The 26268-nt window shown below is 53.4% G+C and overlaps 2 protein-coding genes across 2 annotated transcripts in view; one reads left to right on the forward strand and one right to left on the reverse strand.

Moving 5' to 3' along the window:
* Positions 1 to 18238, reverse strand: part of TWF2 (twinfilin actin binding protein 2) — a 29776-nt gene extending 11538 nt beyond the window's left edge. Inside the window, exons 1-2 of the mRNA XM_063411471.1 lie at positions 18085 to 18238; positions 7885 to 7962 (exon numbers count right to left, since the gene is read on the reverse strand). Coding sequence (XP_063267541.1) covers positions 7885 to 7962; positions 18085 to 18109 — 103 coding nt within the window. The 5' untranslated portion in view covers positions 18110 to 18238. The remainder of the gene's footprint in view (positions 1 to 7884; positions 7963 to 18084) is intronic.
* Positions 18228 to 25883, forward strand: PPM1M (protein phosphatase, Mg2+/Mn2+ dependent 1M). The gene is made up of 10 exons (XM_063411470.1): positions 18228 to 18488; positions 19386 to 19509; positions 20136 to 20390; positions 20882 to 20994; positions 21990 to 22074; positions 22397 to 22515; positions 22925 to 22988; positions 23853 to 23960; positions 24169 to 24317; positions 24594 to 25883. The coding sequence occupies exons 1-10, from the start codon at positions 18274 to 18276 to the stop codon at positions 24736 to 24738; spliced, it is 1377 nt and encodes a 458-aa protein (XP_063267540.1). The 5' UTR covers positions 18228 to 18273; the 3' UTR covers positions 24739 to 25883.
* Positions 25884 to 26268: the final 385 nt, after the last annotated feature.

Raw genomic sequence — 26268 nt, forward strand, 5'->3', positions numbered from 1 at the left:
GGAGATTTATAATAGAAACAGCTTCAAAGGCGACAAAAGTGCCATAGGAGTTATAAAGCCCTGGAAACTTATTTTGTACTTGTTGAGGCAGATAAAAACCAAGATGTGTGGTGAGGACTGGGTGCCAGTCGAGGCAGTGGGAGGTGTGGGCTCCCCTGCAAGCGCACGGAAGGAGCGGTCGATGAAACGGGTGCCGCGCTGCGCTGAGCGGGCGCCCTGCGCCGGCACCGAGCCCTGCCATGCCGGATTGGGGAATCCCGGTGGGCAGTGCAGATCCACCACCAGGCAGTGCCCGGGGGCTGGCGGTGCCCAGGCAGGAGGCACAGCCCCGGCGAGTGGCAAAATCCTGGCGGACGGCGGAGCACGCCGAGATGTTGAGCTGCGCCGGGCTGCCCAAACTGTTGTGGCGCACCAGATCACGACACCGTGGTGGGCGGGTGCCCCGCAGCCACACCTCAGTTCCACACAGCCGGGAGATAATGTGCAGACAGTTCCACCTCCAGTCACATCCTTGTTTCAGATACCATAAACCAAACTGATCCTACCTACAGCCCAACCACAGGCATCACACAAGATCAAGGATATTTCCATATACTTACAGACCCAATCCCGGACACGAGGAATGTCCCAGTAGTCCTTTGAATTCTCAAGGTCATAAAATTCATGCATCTCCTTCAACAAGCCCTTTACCTACAACTTTCAGGTACTCCCAAGCCAGAGAACCTGGTTATCTATTGATTGTATTTCTCATGAGAACCGAGCTACTCAACATCAGTTATGCTTTAAGTTACTGTCTTCAAGCACATACTTTCCCTCTAGCCCTCGAAGCCCAACTTGTTTTTTTGTGCCACTGGTTGTAACTTCAGGACCATAACTTGCCTCAAGCCTTATTCCTTGCCCTTCACAGATACAAGTAGTCAGTTGAACACTCCTCCCTCTCTCTCGTTATCAGGTATCTGACCTCCTTTACTCTTTTTTTTCTTTTTTTTCCTCTTTTTTCTTCTTCCCCGCCGCCTGCACCAAGCACGCCCGCGCGGGCAGCCAAGTCGCTCACACTGGAGCTGCACACGCCACTCATAGCCACGGAAATGCTTGGACTGCCTCTACCTGAAGCCGACTGGCTTGGCTCCAAGCTGTGCCTATGGTCCCCTCTACATTGGTCATGCCCACTTGTCGCTGCAATTCATGGGCAGGCCCCGAGGAGATGTCACTACGGATGCCCAGATGTTGAGGCAACGTCACACCCAGAACGGCACCGGAACCAAGAAATGCCAGCACTGCGATGCCAAACCCCGCTCCCACTACCCTGCCGTGCTGGCAGCCGAGGCGGGAACAGCCCGAGCATCCCACAGAGCAGACGGATACACGAGACCCCCACAGAGAGAACCGCAGTCACCACTCTACCGCCAGCCCTGGAGAGGAAGCGCTCACAACACTGCCCGTACCAGCTCCAGCTCCATCGCTGTTCCCATCGGATGCCATCCCCACCAGAAACCCAGTGAGCTTTTGGAAAGAGGAAAAGAGAACGGCAGCTGTCAGTGGGGATATAGAGGGGGCTGAGCGAAATTCTCTGCCCATGTCTTCACCATCATCAGAGGACTGCCAGCAGAGGTCAAGCAATGCTGCACAGCTGCAGCATTCCCACTTTAGCTAGCTAATGGGAGCTGTCCTGCTAAACATGTACCTTTTAATTGGCAATTCCTCTCTGAGCTATGCCAATTAGCTGCTAAACACAGGCTGGGATTGCCTGCAGTTGCAAATATGCTTCAATTTATAACTGCCAGTGAATTAACTCCCTTTGACATGAGGCAAATCGCAAAATTACTGATACCTGCCACCTGGGACATTCTGATCATGGACTTGAAATATTATTTTTTGACTATTCCATTACACCCAGATGGTACCCCAAAGTTTACTTTCACAGTGCCATCCATTAACAATGCTGCATCAGTGGAATGTTATCAATGGAAGTTTTACTGTAGGGGATGAGAAAGAGCCCCACAATTTGTCAATGGTATGTTGCACAGGCACTCTTCATCAGTGAGAGAACAACTTCCAGGGGCGTACTGTTATCATGACATAGACGATATCTTAATAGCAACCCCAAACCATAAAAGAACTCTCACAGATTCACCAAGCCTGTTGCAAGCATTCAAAACATTTAGGTCGCAAGTAGCACCAGAAAAGGTGCAGCAGCATCACCCTGGAAATAACTAAGCCTCAAAACAATAGATCAAACCATTCAGCCACAAACAGTTCAACTTTCAACCAAAATTCAAACTCTAAATGATGCACAAAAACTTCTGGCTTAGAACTTATGGTTCAGCCATAAATCGGCTCAGATCCTATCTAGGATTCACCAACTCACTATTATCACCCTTATTTAACCTCCTAAAAGGTAATCCTGAGCTAACTTCCCCCAGCAAATTGACTTGAGATGCAAAAGCTGCTCTTGAAACAGTACAGCAAGCCATAACAAACAGACAACTCCACTGGATATGCCCAGACATATGCATTACTGTATTTATTCTCACTGTTGATTTTCACCCCACTGGTATTATGAGACAGCAGGATACTCACTGGCCCAATCCTTTGTAGATTCCAGAGTGGATGTTTCTACCTCATCAACCAAAAAAAGACAACACCTACCATCTTTGAGCTGATTGCACAATTAATTATCAAATGCTGCCAGAGCTGTTTGCAACTGAATGCTAGAGATCCTTCAAAAATTATTGATACAAGAACAATGTGATACAAGAACAATTTGAGCAGTGCTTTGCCAACAGCACAGCTTTACAAAGTGCCTTGCAAAATTTCTCAGGACAAGTTACCACCTACCAAGTCATAAATTACTGCAGTTAAGTGGGGAAACTGCACTGTCTCTAAAACTTCTGAACAGCCACACACCCCTAAAATGTGTTACAGTATTCACCAGTAGTTCTATAAAAATGGGAAAAGCCATTGTAACATGGAAAGAAGAAGGTGGGTGGCAAATGTTGGAGGATTGTGAGAGGAGATCACCGCAGTTAGTAGAGCTATGTGGTTTTCCAACATTTTCCTCATATTCCCCTAAATGTTGTGACTGACTCTGCCTATGCAGCTGATATTACAAAGAGATTGGATCGGCACTATTAAGAGAAATTGGCAATGCACCACTTATTGACTTACTAAAAACTCTGTGCCACACCATCCAAGACAAAACTTGCCCTTATTACATCTTACATATCAGAAGTCACACAAATTTTCCAGGTTTCATTGCAGAGGGCAATGCTCAGGAAGGCTGACTAGCTGGCCCTGCTTGGACAGCACCACAATCAGACTTGCTTGCACAAGCAAAGGCATCACATATTTTTTCCACCAAGGTGTTTGAGCCCTACAGTGACAATTCCAGCTGTCAAACACAGAGGTTTGTAATATAGTTAATACCTGTGCTGCCTGCCAAGGCCACACTGCACCCCTGGAGATGGGGGTAAACCCTCATGGACTGCATGCTTTGCAAATCTGGCAAACTGATGTCACACAGATCCCTGAATTTAGCCATTTAAAATACGTACATGTCTCAATTGATACCTTTTCATCATCTATATGGGCTTCAGTACACACAAGAGAAAAGAGTCGGGATACCATTGCACACTGGGGATCAGCCTTTGCTGCTTAGGTATCCCCCATACCATTAAAACAGACAATGGCCCTACATACATTTCACAAAATACAATTCCTACAGCTCTGGGGTGTGTCACACCACACTAGTGTTCCCCACTCAGCAAGAAGACAGGCCATCATGGAACGTGCACAAGGAACTTTAAAACATACACTTGATAAACAGAAGGAAGGAATGCATGGTAAGACTCCACAGAGTAGAATAGCTAAAGCTATCTATACACTGTCATTTGACAGCATTAGAAAATTCCCAGAACCCAGTCATTTTAAATCACTTTTTATCATTACAATCATCCAGTGATGCCCAGTCACCCAAACCCAAGGTAATGGTGCAAGACCTTATCGCCACCTTATCACGGGAAGGTCCTTAGGATCTTATTACCTAGGGGCAGAGATATGCTTGTGTCTCCATGGATACCAGAACAGGACAGATACCTGCCAGAGGTGTCCCTGCACTAGGTCCTGCTCAGGAACACAAGCAACACCCTCCTACCAGACGCTGAACAGACATCGCAGAGCCCTGTGTGGAGCAGTGATTGAAACAACTTGTGCACCTCGCTCGTGGAAATCAGGGACTCTGGAAGTGACAGTTTATATAAGGATTTTATTTGTTTACAAATTGTTTCTTCTGCTAATTAGTTTTTCTGAAAGTTGAATGGTTTCTTGTTGCAGTGCTAAATTGTAAATTGTAACTTCTAAGCAGTTAGCCTGTGACATGCCAGCCTAAAGGATTGTGTTACTGGTGATCTCACCTGACAGCTCCTGGATGTGAGTGCTGCAGCTCCAGTAGTACGTAAGATACATCACTGGCTAGGGAGAGCTAGGTTTGTCCAGCTGGGTAGAAAGCCTCATTCAAACTAAGCTCACGATGTCTTTGTCACCCTGTCTGCAAAGGGCCCTTGCAGGAAGAGTAACAAAGAACACTTTGCATTTTTTTAATAAAACAGAAAGGGGGAATTGTCACAGCACAGCTGGTCTGTAGCTGGACAAATAAATCTGGCCATAACAGAAACCCAATCTGGCTACCCTAGTTCAATATAGAAAAGTAAACAAGTCCCTGGTGAGCAATGGTAAGATGGATTTGAACTCAAACAGGGGCCCCAGCCAATCCCATTCACCCTGAATGCAGACAGGTCACTGTCCAGGGAGCTGGGCAGTGCTGAGACCCCGAACAATCAGGTGTTCAGGCACAGGAATTTTGAACCGCTATAAAAGGGGATGGCCACAATAAATCTGGGCTGTTTTGTGGCCTGATCTTTGTGAGTCCTGTCATGTATCTGTCTCCAACCTATGACCATAATTTAATATTCGTAGAGGCAGAAAGGTCTGGGGGGAGATTATGAGACTCAGAACAAGATGTAGGAAATTCTGGAGGTGCCAAAGCAAAATGTTTTGGGGCCTTGGACAATTAGCACTTGAGGGCACACTTTGCCAGGCACATGCCCTGCCAGGACCTCTGCCCACAGCCCCACTGGGAGTCCCCCCCATTGGCTGGGGCACCACCCTCTCCCTCCCAACCCATTCAGCTTAGCAGGTCCAAATCTCGTGGCAGGAAAGCTTTTAAGGAAAATAGTTGAGGAATGAAGGGTTTGGGAGGAATTCCTTACTTCTTCTTCCCACCCAGGCAGGACATCCCCTGTGACAGCAGCACAGCACTGCCCTGCCCGGCACTGCCCTGGCATCTGCCACCACTACTGAATCCAGTTATTTATGAATGGGTGGCACAAGTTGCTGGTTCAGTAACAAGGACAGCAGAGAACAAGGTGCTTGAAATGCTTTACCTTCGGCAAAACTACCCGTTTCAATAAAGGCAAGCACATAAACTTCTGTGTATTCCTAAAATAAACACAAAGCTCTGTGAATGGATTTGTGCATCACAAAGGTCTGAGATCCTGAAGAAACTGCAGGAATTTTGCAGGGCCAAACCCACTGGCAGCTGGAGGTTATCCCTGTCTGCAAAACAAACCAACACCTTAGCACAAAGCAATCAGTGCTGAGTCACCCCAGGCTATTCCCGGGCTGTGACTCAGCCGGACCCCAGCCGTGCTGCTGTAAGCTGGCAGCCTTCAACTTTCCCCTGAGCTCTTTGCAGTTCTGCTCAATCCATTCAGGGACAGATTTTCTTCCTTGGGAAGTGTCAGAAAGGGGAAACTCAGAGCAGACGCCCTTCAGCAAAAGTTATACAGCACTGGCTGTATCAGGCTCTGTTTGTACCAGGAGCTGCTGCTGGAGAAGCAGAGCTGGGAGTGTTTCTGGCCCTCGAGGTGCCCCCAGCACTCCCTGCCTTGCCCTGAAATGCCTCTACAAGGCTGCCCTGCCCACAGCTCTGGTGGGTGCCAATCTGCAAAACTCAGTGCAGACCACCACCCATGAGTAAAGAAATGCATCCAACAGGGAAATCCACAAAGCCAGTCTTGTCCCAAGTCCTGCTGACAGTGAGGAGCAGAGCTTCATCTAAAAACATGCTGGAGCACAAGCTGCTCTCATGCCAGGAAACTGCTGCTGAGTCCTGGAGCACATCCTGCTCCCCTACACCCTCCTCCATCCAATCTCAGCTCTTCCCAGTAGCTCTCCAAAGGCAAAATGACCTCTCTAATTTCTCCCAAAGGGTCACTCAGCCACAATGGTGGTGTTGGAGATGCCTGAACAGAGAGCATCTGCCATAAGGCTCCTTGCACCATCTTCCTCTCCTTCTACTCACTGTTGCCTGCTTCAAAATGCCCCAAGACAAATCCTCTGTAGGACAAAAGGTGCTGCAAGCCATCCAGCAGAGAGGGATGCTCCTCTTCCACATCCCTGCTCAGGCAGGGGAGCTGGTATGTCCTTCCCAGGCAGATCTGGACACTCTGTTCCACGGTGAGCATCCACCTCTCTGGCTGTGACATCTGCCTGGCCACTCCTTAGTGCCCAAAGGTCCTTCACTGCTGGGTACCAGCAGGCTGATGTCCCCTGTGTGACAAAGGAGTGGTGGCCCTGCTGCTGACAATGGACAGATAAACAAATCCCATTCAGCCAGAGCAGAGATGGTGGCAAATATTTTCCATTGGTGATAAAAAGTCTCCCTCGCTGGCATCAGCAGCCACAACCTAAAACCAGTGGCACAAGCCCTAAGCATTCCAAGTCCAGGCTTAGGGACAGGCATGACTTATCCTAACACAAACCTGATTCCCACTTTTTAAAAGCAAAAGAAGCTTTACTTTTAAAGAGAGCGCAAAATTGTTGTCAAAGACACTCCAAAGAAACAATGTGGATGTTTCACCCCCCCAACAATGGGGACCTTGCCAAGGACAGAGCCAACAGTACCGAGCCTTGCTGCAGTTGCACTGATGTGTCCCATGCATTTCCAGTCACGCTGCTCTTCTGAACAGGACATTGTGGCCTCTCCAAAGGTCGGGGGGCTCCTTATGACCACAGGCTCCTCACAACCACATCCACCTTGGTGTTTGCACTGGTGGCCCACCCAGGGGAGGTGGTGACAGCAGCTTGGCAGGGCAGTAATGTCCCTGCTGCCGTGAGAAACAAGTCATTCATATGCAATTGTATGAGGCCGAGGTGGTGGAAAACCTACACCAGGGCAGGTCCCCGCCCCTGGGACATTCAATCAGTGCTCAGCTCTGCTCACTTGCTTGACAGATGCAGAGGACACCCAAAGGACCTGTTATGGGACAAACACGGGCAAGGTTGGTGCCAGCCTGTATCCTGGGCTAGGCACAGCCCCATGGCATGGGATGGGTCTCAGAGGGTGGCATTCCTCACAGGATGCCACTGAGGGCCTGTGCTGGGCCTTGAGCCACACAGCACCCCCTGCCCTGAGCATCTCCTTGCCAGGTGTGGGATGACACATCTGAGGAAGAAGATGCCTGTGCATCACCCCCAAAGGTCCCAGGGTCCCTGCAGCAGCCTGTCACAGGGATTCCATAATAAAATATGACACAGCAGCAGCAAAAGCCCCCAGAGAGCACTGATCCCACACTGGTATTGCTCTGCTGGCAAAGTCACTGCTCCCCACTGAGCTGCCCTGGGGCTCCAAGAGCTGCTCACCAGCACACCCAAAGTTTGGGCTTGTATTTCAGGTCTGGGTTGCCACATGCCCTGAAGCCCCAAGAGCGTTTTCCTTGAGGTTTCCAAAAACACAAGCTAGTACCGCAGTGGTGAAGAAGAAAGGAGGAGAGGAAACAGAGAACAGACAGAGTGTAAATCAAAGCACTTCAAAATGGGACTTACCGTCCTCAATGATGACCTTGATGAGCCGAACTGAACCATTTCGGGCTTTGGCAAAAAAGTCCCTTAATTCTGTGGTGGCTGAAAGAACCAAAAACATCGTGATCAGATTTAGCAATCAAAGCAGGTGCTGGGTTGCTCAGTGACTGACCAGAAACAGGACCAACTTGGCAGGATAGAACTTTAAAACTTTAAAAAAAAAAAAATCTCTGGTGCCAAAAAAAATCTAATAAAAAATAACAATAATACAAAACCCAAAAAGCTGGGAGGGAAGAGCTGCGTCTCCCTGAGGCGTCAGAGTTAAATAGCAGCTGTGAGCACATGTGATCCAGAGAACCTGATACTTGGCCTGGGTGAACATAATCACCCAAATTTAGATGATGGCTTGGCCAGTGCAGGCAGGGAGAGCTCAAGTGACAAGTTGATTGGCTTTACAGAGTGGTGGGGTTGGCATAGTCGGGGTGGCTGGAGGATGTCCTGACAGGCTGCAGTGTCCTGGCCTGTGACACACGGCAGGATGCTGCTCCCGAGAGGCTGGGAACCAGCACAGCTCCAAACTGAAGGAGCTGGTTTGAAGCTGAGCCCGTGGGGAACGGAAAGGCAACAGCCCCAGGGTTTTGCTCTGGAGCTGGCAGGGTGTGGATTGCAGAAGGCTTTTTGGGGAGCATTCCTCCTCACCCCGCTCTCTGAGCACCAGGCAACGACAACAATCTTCAGCATCCTACCAGGAGGCAGCTGGAGGCACTGGATATTGCAGGAGCAGCCCACAGCCAGCACTGGAGGCTTCATCAGCCCACCCTGGAAGCATCACTGGCACAGAGCTCCCCGTGCCAGCCGGGACATGCTCCGTGTGAAGGCAAAGCTCAGGAAAAGTGGCTCCGAGGGGCTGATTCTTGACAAGAATCACCTCCTGGCCTGGCTCGCCCTAAAGCCACCCAAGCCCCTTCCTGGATGCAGCAGGGCAGCAAAGGGGGCCCTGTGAGTTCAAAGCTGCTGTGCTTGTTAGGAATACTCAAGAAACTGCTGTTGCAAAGATTAGAGATCTGGGCAGAGGCCCCTTAGCCCACACCAGGATCTGTGCTTGGAATCTCCATCAGCAGCCCCTCAACTCCCAGTGCTTTGCTGTGCCAAAAGAGCCAGCAGCAGGAAGGAGCCTGGAGCCTGAGAGCATCCACTCAGGCTAAGGCACTTGGCAAGGGAAGCCATCCCTACAGGGGCCACATCCATTCCCTGCAGTCCCTCCAGCACTGGGTACCACCCTCAGCACAGCCCCAGCAGGAGTCTCAATGTTACCTGGCATCTGCACAAGGGACATGGGCGGCCACCGAGTTTCACTCAGTGGTGCCCTCAGTCCCCTGGAAGCAGATCCTGGGCTGGGGCACTGCCTGCAGCTCCCCCAGCCCCGAGGGAGGAGAAATCCTGGGGAGCTCCCAGGAAACTCCTGCCTGCCCCCCACAAGTGACACCTCTGCAATGCACCTGCTCCAGCAGCTCAAAGCCTGCCCTGATCAGAGGTCTGGGTGGCTCCTCCTGCCACAGAGAGAAGAGGCACACATGAGGAAGAGCTCCCAGGCTGGCTCCCTGCAGGCAGCAGCTCCCATACAAACCCAGGGATGCCATCCCGACAGCACCCTGCAGCAATGGGCACACAGACACTCCAGCAAAGGCACACCACTCCTCAATGGCATCTTAGGGGACAAACAGAAGGTTTGCTGGGGTAATCCCACCACAAGCATGCCCCCTCTAACAGCATCAAGGCATGCAGCTCTCCCAGTTCCCAGAGCAGACATTCACCCCCTCCTAGTGCCAGCTGGGAGCTCAGCCCGCTCCTGCTGTGCCCAGCCAAGGATACTCTGATATTTTTAGCCCCCTTCCCTGTTGAGAGCGGCTGTTTCCTTCTGGCAGCATTTGTGGTTATTGCACACACACAAGGCGGAAGAGGAAGAGAAAAAGACATTTATACACCCAGGAAACTTCATGCAGGAGACAAAAGCTCTTAATAAGCATTAAATTTCACCGATTCCTATTACACTGCTATGAGAGAATAACATTGCTCTTGGATGCTTCTATAGCATCAAGTTCAGGGAAGAAATAGGAAAGCTCTGCAGCACTAACCAGCTTGCAAATCCCTTCAGTCTGACCCCATCCTCCCCAGAACCCAAAGTAGGTGGGGGGTCTGGAAAATCGGCAGTCTGGGCAAATGCAACCCTGTAGCCCACTTGGAAATGCTGGGAGTGCCCTGAAGATGAACAGCCAGGATGAGTGGCAGTTGAGTGGCTGACAAGTGACAGCCAAGCACTGGGGTCTGTGTAGGTACTGAGGGGTTGAAGGGGATGAGGAAAAGCCTGGATGCTGCCAGAGAAGACAAGTGCACCATAGGAAATACCACAAGGTCTTCCATGGAGGGAGGCTATTTCCAGAGGAGACAGCAGCAAAGCTTTCAAAAAAACTTCAGAGGAGGCTAGAGGGAGCAGATTTAATTCTACTGAATTTTTTTTAAAGCAATTTTCATTTAAACAAAATCACCAGAGTGTCTCCAGCATCCCCTTCTGCTTCTCACAACGCAGAGCCAAGAGTCAGTGAGGAGGGAGAGGAATAAACCAGGGAAGGTTTGAGCACGAGCTCAGCAACTGCTTCATTACGGCATGATTACAACTTAATTGGCACAGCAGACTTGACGAGATGGCTTGCGTGCCTGAAATATTAACAGAGAAGCCCACAGTCAGCTCTGGAGGAAGAGCTAGAGGAGACCTCACCCTGGAGATGGTGCCTCATGGCATCCCCTGCCAGGAAGTCTCCAGGATACAACTCAAGAACTGAAAAACCCATGTGTGAGGGAACCATAAAAACCAAGGGAGAGGGAGGAGCAACAGGGCAGAAAGGGACCCACACATCCAACTCACCCTCTAGACATGGGTTCCTGGTAAATCCTGAAACAAATAATCCAGAAACAAATCCAAGCTGGGCTACAGCCAGTGTGGATCTACTGAGGCCAAGATGCATGAGATCCCTCATGCTTCCTCCTGCAGAGCCAGAGACCTGAGGGCTTCAGGGCTCTCAGCTCAGCTTCTCAGTGTCTCCAAGTGTCAGATGCCAGCTTGGGAACCTGGTGGTGGTGAACCTCCGTGGCATGGACACAAAACAGCACGGATAACTCACTCAGGGAGGTATCAGAGGTGGGATTGAGCAAGGTGTCCTGGGCACCTCTGGTGGGTCCAGGTTTATCCACATTTCCATGAACACTTCTGGCAGCTGCAGCAGTGCTTCCTGCAGCTGTAAGGTGGGAAGCTAGAGGAGATGCAAGTGTGCACTGGAGAAAAATTCACCGTTCTCTCAGGAGACTGGAGAAATGGGCTGAGAAAGAAAGAAATAGGATGAAACTCAATAGGAAGCAATGTATCTCAACTGGGGAAAGGACCAGACAGGGCAGGGTCCAGCAGCTCCAGAGAAGAGAGGTGGGTCACAAGCCAAGTCCAGGTTAGTCACTTCCCACTGCTGCAGGCAAAGTCATTTGAGAAGGCATGAACAAGAGCACGACCATGTTATCTGGTGCTGACAAGGCTGCAGGCACAGCACGAACAGCACACCCAGGCTCAGCATCGTGCAAGGAGCAAGGCACAGCACAGACAGCACCTGTGCCAGAGGGCACAGCGTGCAGGAGCCACCAAAGGAACTGCAGCTGGTCAGCCCAGGGAAGAGAAGAAAAATCCTAACAGCTTGTACTGGTTTTCCAGCCAGAAACATCAAGACCCAGGTTGGCATTTGGGAAATCTCCTGCTGAGGTGACCAAACCCTGGGAAGGAAAACATGCCTCTATCCCTGTTGTGAAAAATGGATGTTGCTGCTCAGGATGTTGCTGCTTTGAGGCAGCATGAGCTCAGTGGCATCTGAGGAACCTTCTGGCCTTTCTACAAGACAGCTCTGCTGTTGACCCTCCTGGCAGACCTGGTAGGCACATGCACTCGTGCCTCCTCAGCCACCCACCCGCCCAAAATCGCCTTCAGCCACTGAGTCCTGCAGCACCTCCCTCTCCCACTTGTTTGTAGGCCGCAGATGAGCTGTCCCCTGTTCATGAGCAACCTGCACTTAGAAGCCTGATAAGAGCATGTCCCAGGTCCCCTTGTCCCACACAGCCTCCCAGCCCAGTGGCACCTGCCACCCATTTGGGATGCAGGGCTGAGCAGAGCCAGCTGATGGCACCAGGGCACCCAGGCTGGCAGCTCACAGAGTGGCAGGGAGGTGATGGCTGGCCAGCAGGGCCTTCAGGTGGCCCTGACCCCACAGACAGCCAGAGAACTGGAGCTAGTGGGGGAGGACGAGGACAGGATGGTGCCTCCCCTCTGGCAGCGCTGACCAAAAGGAGCAGACCAAAGCCTGAATTTCCCCAGCCCAGGGAGCAGCAGGGCAGCCAGATCCTTGTACCTACTGACAGACACGCTGCTTGCAGCCAGAGGACTGCCCTGTGCTGGGATGTTTGGCTCAGCCCCCAGGAGATGTCAGTGCCGGGCTCGGAGCACAGCTCCTGTTTAATCTGCTGAACGCTGGTGCTCGCGGGTACCACCCTGCCAAAGAGTGCTCCCAAACGGAGCCTTTTCCCGCTGTTTACAGCCCCAGTTAGCTTCTCTGGGCAGAGCCCGCAGGGGGAGAGAGGCAGCGACCCCTTGCCACAGCAAGGGGTGTCCACTGCTGTGTCCCCGGGGATGCCGCGGAGCCGCCCACGCAATCCCCGGGAAGTGCCGCGGAGCGGGCACGGGGCAACAGCCACGGGGGGACAGCCACGGGGGGACAGCCCCGGGGGGACAGCCAGGGGGGGACAGCCACGGCAGAGACAGCCACGGGGGGACAGCCACGGGGGGACAGCCACGGGGGCAACAGCCACGGGGGGACAGCCACGGGGGGACAGCCACGGGGGGACAGCCACGGGGGGACAGCCAGGGGGGGGACAGCCACGGCAGAGACAGCCACGGGGGGACAGCCACGGGGGGACAGCCACGGGGGGACAGCCACGGCAGAGACAGCCACGGGAGCGACAGCCACGGGGGGACAGCCAGGGGGGGGACAGCCACGGCAGAGACAGCCACGGGGGGGACAGCCACGGGGGGACAGCCACGGGGGGACAGCCACGGGGGGGACAGCCACGGGGGGACAGCCACGGGGGGACAGCCAGGAGGGGGACAGCCACGGGGGGGACAGCCACGGGGGGACAGCCACGGGGGGGACAGCCACAGGGGGGGACAGCCACAGGGGGACAGCCATGGCAGAGAAAGCCACGGGGGCGACAGCCACGGCAGAGACAGCCACGGGGGGACAGCCACGGCAGAGACAGCCACGGCGGCCTCCCTGTGCGTCCCCTCCTCCGGCCTCTCGCCCACTGGTTAGGACAGCAAGAGGCTTTTGCGTGTTTGAGCCTTCCCCGTGGCCCCACGCAGCGCCCCGCTCGCAGATCAATAATGCATGCCCGCCGAAACAGATGCCTCTCCCGATACACCAAGTCACCCTGCCCGCCCGACGGGAAACCCGAGCCTCCGGCCATCAATCTTTCATTGCCGGGACGTAATCTTCAACTCGATGCGACTGAAAGCGGCTGCTTCCCTTTCACTGTCCGGGCCACAGCGTGCCTGGGGTGCAACAGGGAAACTCACCCAAAAATCCAGCCACAAACACAGGCAAAACTTGTCCAAGTTCCAGGGATGCTTGGCCGGACAGAAGTCAAGTTGGTGATGAATCAAACGTGATTACACCTGCATTACTCACACTTTTTCTGCCCAGGCAGCTCTGCCCAGCTCCTGATCTGGGCGTGCAGGAAAGGATACAAGTGCAACAGGCACAAAATAGCTTTTGCTGCGGCTAAAATTCCTTTTCAGTCTATCCCAGTTTAACTCCTTCACGCAGTGCTGCTCAGCTTACTTGCTGCAGAGGAGCTTTTCTGCCAATGGATACAGCTGGCCAGTTTAAGCAGTAAGAGGATTTTATTTCTCACCATGGAAAAAATAAACATGTCCTTGCAGGGAATCTCTTCTAAGGAAAAAAGCTACAGATGTCAGAAGAAAATAGAAAGAAGGGAGCGGGGTGGGGGGAAAAAGGAGCAAGAGAAGAGAAAGGCAAAGTTTTTCTCCCAATTTTCTGTGAGGCTAGACTGTATTCCTGAAGGATTTCACACGGACAGCTCCTGGTCCTTACTGCAAATCCTGCCCAGAGACTTTCAGCCACCTGCCTGACAGCAGACGTTTGCTTCTCAACACCTGGTTTTCCACGTGTTCCCAGGACCTGTCTTGTCTGCACTTTGCCACCTTGGATTGGAGTTATTGGTCCCTTCCCTTGCTCCAGGGTAGGCAGCACTGACCTGCAGGCAGCATCACTTGGATCCTGAGGCAGAGTGGTGCTGCAGCACACATGGTTGGTCCTTCCTTGCCTGCAGAAGCTGTTGCTTGCTGTTCCTTTTCTCCACCAGTAAAGCCACCAGCAGAGCACTGGTTTGTGCATTGGGCACCCAGGGACAGACCCAGGCCACAATCTCACTGCATTTAGTCTCTCACTGCACATTTTCCTAAGGATCTCCTCTATCCTACCACTTTAGGTGCTTGACTTCAAGGAGTTTGACCTCTCAGAGCATTTATCTGGTCCTCCACTGGCGCTGCTGCTCTGGTCTCCTGATGTGCCCTCCACTTGGATATGGGCCATACTGCCAGTAGACATCAACCTCCAAGGAGGCCCCAGACAAAAGACTGGGTCTGGTTCCTCAAAAATATCCTTCCAGCAGCCCAGTGCTCTCTGTTCCCCAAGAGTAAAAGGGGCCAATAAACCAACCATCCCTTCTCCTTCTCTTCTCCTTCTCCTTCTCCTTCTCCTTCTCCTTCTCCTTCTCCTTCTCCTTCTCCTTCTCCTTCTCCTTCTCCTTCTCCTTCTCCTTCTCCTTCTCCTTCTCCTTCTCCTTCTCCTTCTCCTTCTCCTTCTCCTTCTCCTTCTCCTTCTCCTTCTCCTTCTCCTTCTCCTTCTCCTTCCCCTTCCCCTTCTCCTTCCCCTTCTCCTTCGCTGATAGCACCTTGTGACATGTCTCTGGTTAATGCCTCCAGCACTCCAAAGCTGCCCTCCAAATTTGTGCATCCAGGTGCCTCAGGAGCCAGTGCTGCCTCCCAGCACAGCCAGAGGAGAGGGGTTAATGATGTGGTGGATGGGCAGAGAAATTCCTTCTTTCTCCTCACTTGAGAGCCAGGAAGGCGCCTGCTTTCCATGAAGACTTTTGCAGACCCAGCAGCTCCTGGGTCCCACCTCACTGCTCTTTTATTACCCACCTGACAGCATTCCTGCCCATGTGCACCATGGTTATGCTTCTCCTGACGCAAACATCCATTCCTACCAGATGCATTCCCAAAGCAAGATCCAGACCTGAGGCAAAGTGGCAGCTGAGCTGTGGATGGGAGCAAAGGTCCTCCCCTATCCCCAGATCTTGCTGCCTCCTCAAGAAAGAGCATGTACCAAACTCTATTTTTGGGTGGAACAAACAAAATGCATTTGATTTCTCTACTTCTTAGATGGAAAAATACCCTCTAAGAGACTTTTTCTCTTTATCCAGTGGTCTTGAAAGAGATCCCAGAAGTGACTGAAAGCAGATGACCTCCCACCAGCATCAAAGCCCTGGTTCAGCATTGCCTTCCTGAGGTTCTAAGCTTAGGCAGAAAATGCTGTTCCCATCTAATGCCACTCAGAGCAAAACAGGGACTGCAAAAACACTCCATGAATCCTCCCAGCTGTAGTTAAAAAGCAGGTTTCCAGTCCCAGGAAGCCCACAACACCCTTTGATAGCTTCCAACCGCCTCCCCAGCCTGGCAGTCTCCATGGCAGCCTGGTTTTCTTGCCAGCACCTTCAAGAGAGCTGCCTGGCATAGCAAAAAAACCAATAATTAGCCTCTTACCCCTGTATAAAAAGCTCAGGCCTGACTGCACTCCCTGACCCCCCAGCTCTCACTGCCATTGCTTCCCTCCCACCTGTTTCTCCCCAAAAACTGGGATGACGTGGGAGTACCGCAGCAGGGGGCTGCTCCGGGAGTTCCCCACCACCACCTCACCCTGCCTCACACAGATCTAGCACAGTGCCAAGCAAAATCCCTCGCCAGCTTGTCTGCAACCTCCCCCAAGCCAGCCGTGGAATCTGATCATAATTCCTCTGGGAGCAGATGTCTTCCTGAAAATATGGGAGAAATGGGAGTGAAAAAAACAGAAAACACTGCGTGCACACAAAGATAAGCAGGAAGAGGTGAATAATCCCTCCTCCTCTGCAAACAACAGACCTCAGCACCTCAGCAGAGGGGCTGAAAGCAGCAGTGGGATTGCTGTTCCTCATTCAGTATGGAATCTGCTCTTTGCTGAGCAAACAGAATAATTCAATCACCATGATGGGGTGGGGCAGACTGAAATATCCCAATCCCACCTCGGGGGGTGGCAGGGTGTTATCTTAAAGCCTGGAGCACCCCAGTTGTGCATCACAGGTGTTGGAGGGGCAGATTTGCATTCAGAGAGGAAACAGCAGCTCCCCGGAAGAGAGACAGCGCAACAGGGCACAGAGAGAGAACCCAGAGATGTCCAAGGCGCTGTGACAGCAAGACCACCCACCACAGACTGTTTCCCACGGCACAGAGAGGTTTTTACACCACCCCCAGCCCAGGAATCTGCTGCCAGGGCAGAGTCATCAGGTCCATCCCCACCCTGCACCGCTGCAGCTCCTCAGGGGAAGTGGAGTCCCTTTTCCCCTTTCACGCTGACAGGGCACGTCACGTCCTACAGGGGTGCCCCACGGTGACTTCCTGCACTTGCCAAGCAGTGGGCAACCAAGGTCAGCGAAGGTCAGTGCTCTCAGACAGAGCCAGGCTGGCACATCTCCCTCCCTGGCACTGCAGGGTGCTGGGAAGGAGCACCAGCAGCACAGGGACAGCCAGGCATGGCCAGTGAGCAACAGGCAGCACCTCCAGACACAGAGCAACAGGCCCTGCCTGCCCAAACCCCATGGACAGCTCTGCAGAGCGGGGCCAGCATGCCCACGGCTCAGGTGGGTGCAGGACTCCATCCTGCTGATTCTTCACTTTTTAAATTATTGTCATATTTTTACAAAACAAGGAAGATTCAATTAGCGCCTGAAACTCAGGATGTCAGCCTAAGCCAGAAGCAATGAACCTCAACCCAAACACCATCAACAACCACCAGCTCTCTTGAGCAAAAGCAGGAGAAACATCTGAGCATCATCGCCGGCCACTTCTCAGCTACAGCCCCTCCAGAAGCAGCTGGAGGGGAAGGATGTTCTCGACCATGCTGAAGGAACAAGGATGCTCATGCCATGAAGGACCAGCAGGCACAAATTCCCGGCTCAGAGGAGCTAACCGGAGCGAGCTGTGAGGCCAATGTCCCAGCTCCCTCCCGGGATACGCTGCGGGCTGGATTCACACCCCACCGCACAGAGCAGGGCTCCGGGGGCAGCTGCTCTCACATCCCTGCTCGCATATTGATTCGGTTACATAAATTATGCAGCACCTCTACTCCTGATTAATATTGCTAATTGAGCTGGCAAGGCGGGGGGCAGGAGGGGAATACCGTGAGGACACACAGTCAGTCATGCACCAAGCACACTCAGAAATGCAGAAGCCGTAGTGTCGGGGTGCTGCCTGGGTCCCGCGTGGAGCGGGTGGAGAAACCGGGAAGCAAGAATTCAGTCGGGCTCTCCGCAGCTCCCCTGGGCTGGGGAGCAGCTGGGGCCGAGCATCCCCGTAGGCAAGGGAGCGGCGGCCGGGGCTGCGGCCAGGCAGATGTGCGTGACACATCTGTCCGAGCACGCCGCGGCGGGTGCTGAGCATCAGCCCAGACAAAGGATGGGGGAGAGCCCCGCACCGGCGGCACCCCGGGGCCAGACCCCCTCCCGCACCTCCTCCCGGCACCCAAACGCTCCGAGCCTGACTCAGGGTCCCCCTCCCCCGCTAACCGCAGGAAATCTGCCGGCTCCTTCGGGAAGCTTCATCTGATCGCCCCCACCGCCGCCGCTGTGGCGGCGCCGCCCGCAGCCCGCCGCGGCGGGGCCGGGGGTGCGCGGGGCGCGGCCCGGGGGCGCCGATGGGGGCGGGGGGCAGCGGGGCAGCCCTGCCCGGGGCGGGGGCCGAGCGGCGGGGACAGCGCCCGCCACGGGCCGGGGGGACGCGGGCGCTCGGCGGGCGCCGCTCACCGTGGATGCCGGTCTGGTGAGTCATGGCTCCCGTGGGCTCCGCTCCGCTCGGCTCCGCTCCGCCGCGACCCGTGCAGGAAACGGCTGGGCAGGCAGCACCGCCCGTTCCGGAGCGCGGGGCCGCTCCGCTCCGCACCGCCCCGGGGCGGGACCGCGGCCGGCGCCGGGAGGAGCCGCACCTGCCCCGCCATGTCGGGCGAGTGGCTGCGGCGGTGGCGGCGGGGCGGCCCCGCGGAGCGGCCCGGCGGAGCCCCGGCAGCGGGGCCGGGCCCGCCGCCCCCCGCCCTGCGCTACCGCCGGCCCAAGTTCCTGCCCGGCGGCGCCGAGGAGGCCCCGCGGGGCGGGCGGGCCGTGCGGGGCGCCGGGCCCGAGCGGGCGCTGCCCTGGGGCGCGGGATACGCCGAGTGAGTGGGGCCGGCAGCGGGGCCGCTCCGGAGTGGCTCCGGTAGAGCCCCCGGGGCCCGGGCGGGGTTAGGGGAGCTCCCGGGTGCTGATACCGGGGAACAGTGCGGGTTTAGGGGGTGTGGAGGGTTCGGGGGTGGGTTCGGGGACTCCTGGCGGGGTGCCGGGGTGGTCGCATCCCACCTGCCCTTGGTGCGCCCCGCGGCTGCAGCCGCTGCTGCCCGGAGCGGCCGCCCGCAGGCACAGCTCGCCCTCCTGCAGCACCTGCGGGCGAGGGGACAGCGGCTCTGTCCAGAGGAGGTTCGGCGTGGCGGTGAATGCTCCTGCCCCTCTCCGTCCCTGCCGGCGGCGGCACCAGGGCTGTGACAAGTGGCCGGGGCAGCCCCGAGGGCAGCACCGCTCTTAACAAAGTGTCTTTAAAACAAAGGAAGGGGAAGAGCACGTTTTTAGAAATCTCTTGGTTTGCCGTTTTAAATGGCAGAGGGGGTGGATCAGGCAGAACTCTAGCCAGGAGCTGTCCCCACGTCCTGGCCAGACCACATCGTGACCCCATGGTGTTGGGATGGCACAGCACGAAATGCAAGGAGAGCACACTCCCATTCAGGGACAAACATTACCAAGGCTGGAAGGAAAAGCAAGGGTGGTGGCTCTGCAATGCACTGTGTCAACAAGGAAATGCCACGGGATGGGCTGCTGACGAGGGCTTGCCTGAGGCCAGGGTGCAGGTCTCTGTGTCCCCAGCTGGGCTTGTCCCTGCTGCACATAAATGACTGACTATTTCAGTCATCAGCAAAGAGATCCTTGAGTTTGAAAAGGGAGCTGGGAAGCTGGGGCCGAAAAGGAGGGGCAAGGTGCAGCTGTTGCAGTGTGTCCCCACACCTTACCTGGCGTGTTTGCAGGGTTATCAATGCTGAGAAGTCAGAGTTCAATGAGGACCAGGCAGCCTGCTGTCAGATCTCTGTCCGGAGGAGAGAGCCAGGCCTAGAGGAGGATGAGGAATGGCTGATCCTGTGCTCCACGCAGGTACTGCCCCCAGGCAGGCTGTGCTCACCTTGCTGCCAGCCTTTTGCTGCCACCCAAGGGCACGGGTTCAGGGAACACTGATGGGATTGCTCCATCAGTCCTACGTGCCCACGTGCTGAAACCCTTCCTTGGATGTGTTTAGGGGACCTGTGTACCCCATGGCTGGCAAATACATAGCTGTGTCTGTAAATGCCATTTCTACTTCCGTGGCCCATGACTTGGCAGCATTTGAGGTCATCCAAGCCCTCGGTGCCCTCACCTTTCCTGTCCTCCCTGTGCTTTCAAAGGCCAGTGTGTCTTGCTGTCGTTTGGGCAGCAGCGTGAGCTGGGCACACAGGATGCTCTCACCAGACTCTGCCTCAGTTCTTGTGAAATGACCCCATCTCCCCTAATGCAGCACATGAGGTGTGTGGTGCAAATCCAGATGCTCAGAGCTCAGATGAGGGTCTGGCAGAGCAGCACATGGGCATCACTTGAGTTTTTGCTGCACAGGAGATTTACCAGTGGCAGGGAAGGGTAGCTGGGGTGGAAAAGTCAGGCAAAACACATACAGTGGCATCCTGGCTAGGGGCCTGCCATCTGTACAACCTCTTCAGCCCCTCTCTTGTCCCTCTTCCTCACGGCAGTTTCTAACTGGTCACTACTGGGCGCTCTTTGATGGCCACGGTGGCCCAGACGCTGCCATCATCGCCTCCAACTATTTGCACTACTGCATCAAGCAGAAGCTGGAGGAGATTGTGGGAGGCATCACCGAGGCCCAGCCCCCCATGCACCTCAGCGGACGCTGCGTTTGTGACAGTGACCCCCAGTTCGTGGAGGAGAAGCACATCCACACAGCAGACTTGGTGGTGGGAGCCCTGGAGAATGCCTTCCAGGAATGTGTGAGTACCCGGTGCAGGGCACCAGTCCTGCTGGCCCAGGCAGCCAGTCTGTCCCTCCCTGGGCCCTGGAAGGGCAGGGTCTGCAGTTCTGCTGCTTGCTGAGTAGGCTGGGACATGGGGCCAAACCTCTCAGGGTGCTGAGATCACACTGGGTCAGACCCCAAGGCCTGCCTCAGAGTTGTTTGTTGGCAGTGCTGACCCAGATCAAAGCTACAGCAGCTCTGTACAATCCTGTAGGGCAGGAAGGTGGCCGTGGTCACACTCACACAGCATGTACAGGTCTGAGCTCTCCCCATCCTCCTCCTAAAGCATCCATAGTCCAGGAGCAGCAGCTGTGTAGGCTGTACAGAAGCAACATTATCTGTTACTTTGTTGTTTCCTGTGGCCCATCCACAGTCAGTTTTGTTTCTGGATTTCTGCTGGGAGGGATGAGACAGCATGTAGAAAGCAGCAGCCCAGATCACGCCAGTCTCCAAACTTGAAACCAACAGGATGAAGTCATTGGGCAGGAGATGGAAGCTACGAACCAGACAGGAGGTTGCACTGCTCTGGCTGCCCTTTATTTCCAGGGAAAGCTGTATGTGGCCAATGCTGGGGACAGCAGGTGAGTCATAATAAACGGGGTAAGTTGCTGAGGGTGAGAGCTCAGAGTTAAACAAGGTTTCCAGCATCTTACTGTGCTGGTTTCAGCTGGGACAGAGTTCTAGAGAACACTGTTGAAAACTCACTGATATTTAAGTTGTGCAAGCACTGCCCAGCTACAGTCAGGGACTTTTCAGCTTCTCACTCCACCAGCAAGATTTGGGGGTACAAGAAGCTGGGAGGGGACACAGCTAGGACAGTGACCCCAAGTGACACAAGGCATGTTCCAGACCACGTGGCACCATGCTCAGTGTGTGAACTGAGGGGAAAGGTAGCCTGGGGCCACTGCTGGGGAAGTGGCTGGGCATCAGTCAGCAGGTGGTGAACAAGTGCACTGTGCATCAGTCATTTTCTATATTCTAATTCTATATTGTAATTTCTATTTGTATTATATTTCTATTTATTTCTCATTATGATTTTCCCTTCATTCCTGTCCTAATAAACTTTCTTTCTCTTAACCTACAGATTTTACTTTCCTTTTTCCCAGTTATCTGCCTCACTGGTTGGGTGGGGAGTGAGTGAGTGGCTGTGTGGTGTTTAGCTGCCAGGTTAAACCACAACTGTGATTTAATCCTACAGACAGTAAATGTGCAGCCCAGCCATCCCCCTGCCTGGCACAGGATCTGTTGGAAGAAGGGTGCTCTCATGCCTTCTGGAACAGTCTGGGGATTTTAAGGGACTAAAGCTGCCCAGACACAGCACTGGGGTGGTAATGCAGCAATACACTCAGCCTGGCAGGGGTTTAAAAGTGAAGGGTGATTTCCCTCACTTGGCTGTGGCCCCCAGATTCCTCTAACAGTGAGCTCAACCACTGTCAAACCAGGCAAGCACAGTCCTCTGCTGCAACAGTGCAATTGCAAGGGAGTTACTTGACATACAGTAATTTTTTTACAGTTTTTTAAGAGTTTGGGGTGCACAGCTATTCTCTGGCTGAGCTTTGCCTCTTCCCCCTTGTAGGGCAATTCTTGTGCTGAAGGACAACATTGTGCCCATGAGCAGCGAGTTCACCCCCGAGTCAGAGAGGCAGCGAATCCAGCACTTGGTGAGTGACTCCTTCCACACATCAGACAATCCAGCTGCAAGCATCCCACTGGGCCAGAGAGGGCTGGCAGCAAGAGGAGCTCCAGCTTTCCTTGAAGGCCACTGTGTGGCCATAATGTCAGCTGGCACTAGGGAGAGCTGAGGTAGAAATTCAGCCAACAGTCTTTAGTATGGGAGATGCTCATGTCCTCATTGAACACGCTTTCCCAATTCTGCTCTCTGTTCTGCTGCTGGGAGTACAGTCCTGAGGCAGAAGCAGCTCTGGTGCCCTACTCCACTGAAGCAGAACCTGTCCATGCTCACCCCTCCATTCCCTCCTCCAGGCTTTCCTTTTCCCCAAGCTCCTGGATGGTGAGTTCACCCGCTTTGAGTTTCCACGGCGGCTGAAGGGAGATGACGTGGGCCAGAAAGTCCTGTACCGGGATTACTTCATGGAGGGCTGGTGAGTCCCTTCTGCCTGAGGGCAGGGCTGCAGCACAGGGCAGCTTTACCTGCTCACACCAAGGGGGAAGCGAAGGGAGAGGGGGCACATCCTGCTAGTGAGAGCAGCAGCACGATGGCAGGGAAGGATGCTGTGAGCAGCTCCCTCCAAAGGACCAGGGCTCTGACAGGGTGGGTAGAAAACAGTCAGGATGGTCCTTCTGGTACCCATGGCAGTGGGGCTGGTGCAGGGAGTCCCAAGCTGGTGCAGGTACAAGTTGGGGAGGAGTGGGAGTGAGGATCACCTTGCCCCATCCTCAGTGAGCTGCCTGTGCATGGGGACACCACAGGGTTCAGAGTCAAAATGCTCTGGCTGGGTTGTTCTATCAAGTCAGACAAGTCCCAAATCAACAGTGAATTCTCTGTTCCAGGGGGTACAAGACAGTGGAGAAAGCTGACCTCAAGTATCCTCTTGTCCATGGTCACGGGAAGCAGGTAGCTTAATGCTTTACACACTGGGAAGGCACAGGCAACTCTTCTGGGGGTCCTCAGTGTCCCTGTCACTCATGTCACACTCTGGGGCACTACAGCAGGCCTGGAGCTCTGTGTTCTCCAGCACAGCACGGTCCCACAGCCCAGATACAGCAGCTTCCTTTGCTGCCTGGCTGGTGTAACCCAGAGCCCTCTGGAGCACCCTCCTCCAGAGCACAGCAGAGCAGACAGCAGCCCTGAGGGACCCTGCCCTTTCCTCAGCTCTCCTTGTGTACAAGAATTCAATTCAGACAAGAACTTCATCAGCTCCCACTTGGGACTGTCTCCTTGAGCTTTAGTGCCTTTCCCACAAACTGTTCTCGAGGAAAGGCTGAGAAATGAGCCTGGAGAGGGAAGGAGGAGGTAGGGAGAAGCAGTGACTGCAGCCATCAGCATCTGCCTGCTGGGGTTGAGCAGAATGTCCCATCACCTCCCCCAGCACTACAGGCCACACGCCACCCCGTTTACCGAGTCAGTGCAGAACCTCCTTTGCCAGGACAGACAGACAGCCCCCAAACCAACCCAATTGTCTTCCTTGCTACCTCGAACTAAGAGCAGATGGCACCATGGGTTTCCTGAGGCCTGTAGCATTATCCAGAGCACACCATGGGCCGCATGGAGCCATTCACAGTCAGGCTGTTTCTACAATCCCATCAGGCCTCTGCTTCTGATCACTCCTCCATTTCCAAAGTCTCCAGAGGCTGTTCTGGATGATGTTTGGAGAAAGGTCCTAAAGCAACACATAGATAGTCAGGACAAGCCACTCATCAGCCTTTAAAGGCACCACACTCCGACATTTCAATCCTGTTTTCCTTTGTTTGGGGCCAGGCTCGCCTGCTGGGGACCTTGGCTGTCTCTCGAGGCCTAGGGGATCATCAGCTCAAGGTCATCGACACCAACATTGAAGTCAAACCCTTCCTCTCCTGCATTCCTAAGGTCAGTCACAGCACATGGGAATTTTAGGGTGGAATTAAACAAGCTGCTCCTCTGTAGGATCCACCTTTTACAGACTTGGCAAGTCTTAGCATTTCACCAAGCACCCTGGTCGCAGTGTGTCATGTCTCAGGGGAAATCTCATCTTCCTGACCCCCTGCAATTACATTGCAGGAATTGTCACAGATTTATTTACCCCTCTGCTTTCCAGGTGAATGTATTTGACTTTGCTCTGCATGACATTAAGGAAGATGATGTCCTCATCATGGCAACTGATGGCCTTTGGGATGTTCTGTGCAATGATGAGGTGGCCCATGTGGTCAGGAGCTTCCTTGCAGAAAACAGGACAGATCCTCAAAGGTAAAACCAGCTTTGCCTTTGTTATCCCTTCCAAAGAACCTGGTCAGACCTAAAGCAAGCAGAGATGCCACTGCTTCCAGGTCAGCTCTGGCATGACCACTCTTTTCTGTGACTTGGGAAACTGCCTGCTAATCTGTCCCCATCCTAAAGTAACAATTATAAAGCTGATGTCTTAAAAAACCTTGTTATTTTGACAACATAAAACCACATCTCAACATTGTACTTAAGGGGAATAGTTGCTATATTAGCCCAAGCCTTGCATTTTCCTACCCACAGGTTTTCAGAACTGGCCAAGTGCTTGGTATGCAGAGCAAGGGGAAAAAAGAGAGGCCACCAGTGGATGCTGGATGACAGCCACGAGGCATCCTACGATGACATCTCTGTATTTGTCATCCCACTACACAACAGGGAAGAGGACTGACTGTTAGGATGACACACAGCATCTCTGAGTTCCCTTACTGTGGTGCCATTCAGCATCAGCCTGAGACTGAGGGATTTCTGCTGCACATGTGTGTGTTCTCTTCCAGCAAAACCATTTGCAGTGGAACCTGAAATGCACAGCAGCACTTGGCACAGGATGGACAAGATTAGCTCCTTAACAACATGCAAGAGAAGCACAGCGGGCAACAAATCACTCCCCTTTCTCATTGTTGGACCAAGGAGAACCTGCAAAGGGGGCCATGCAAGCCAAAGGGCACTTTTTCTAAGATCTTTGTGGTACAGTCACTCAAATCCATATTTCTACTGATCCCTCTCCCTTTTTAATATTGAACAATAAGAATCAATTGAGTTCCAGCCAGTCTGAAGAGCTGGCTTTTAATCAGACTTCAACTAAGCTGAACTGGATGCATAAGCTAAAGAATCTCTCGTATCCGTTTGCTGTAACATGAGATGTGCTGAGAACCTGGGAGCTGCTGCCAAGGCAGCACTGGGCACAGCCATGCCTGTGGCATGGGAATGCTGGAGCAGTAGCCCAGACCTCTCGAGACAGTTGCCATTTGTAGGCAGCACCACCTCAAACCCAGAGGGTGTAGCCAGGTGAAGCCTCACAGTGCTGTACAGAAGCCTGCTGTGTAGGTATGTGCCTTACTCTTATTTAAGAACACTGAAGTGTATCAGTAACACAGTGTACAGACTTCTAACAAATCTTAATCCACACTTGCTGACACTTTGTGTATTCAGTCATTTCTGACAGCAAAGCAGGTTTTGGAGCAGCAGCACTGGTGAGAACCAAGCTGATTCAGTAGGAGAGCTCCAAGTAAAATAAAACCGGTTTGTTGCAATTTGTCTGCAGTGCTGAATCTCAAGCACTTATTCCAGCAGAAACACAGTGCAGCAGACAGGCCAGAGTTGTCTTAAACTCTCAGGATCTGCTTCCCAACCTGTTTATTAGCCAGGCATATTCAGGTCTGGACAAGCTTCCCATCTCCCCGAGTCCCCACTTTGGTTTTCATTATTCATAACACAGGTTCCAGGATTCCCGAGAGAAGCAGCCAAACCCCAGTGTGTGTTTAAGTTCCACAAGGATGGAAGTCCAAATAAAAGTACTTTGTTTTTTTCCCCATGCATCTTACTGTGGTGTATTCCTGCTGGGGATTTTAATCAGACCTGGGCTGGAGAAAAACAGAAAATCACAGGGCAGTTTTTGCTTTTAATTTGTCTTTGTCACCAGAAGCATCCCATTCTCAGAACTGCTGCAAGGGCTTGGTGTCAAAAGATTATTTCCTACAGTGGGAGGGAATTCCCCCCCAGGAATGGGGCAGCCTTCTCAGCTATCTGCTCATGGTATAAGCAAGGGTAGAATAAAAACCATTTCTTTCCAGCTTCACTTTCCCCCCATCTTCTTAAGTTTGACCTGAAAACAATGCACACGAGGATCACCCATGGTAATGATACTGGCTGCTGTCCTCCCTTCAGTAGCTGTAACACATTTATAGACATTAATTGTAAT

This window comes from Prinia subflava, chromosome 14 (assembly GCF_021018805.1).
Source record: "Prinia subflava isolate CZ2003 ecotype Zambia chromosome 14, Cam_Psub_1.2, whole genome shotgun sequence".
NCBI lineage: Eukaryota > Metazoa > Chordata > Aves > Passeriformes > Cisticolidae > Prinia > Prinia subflava.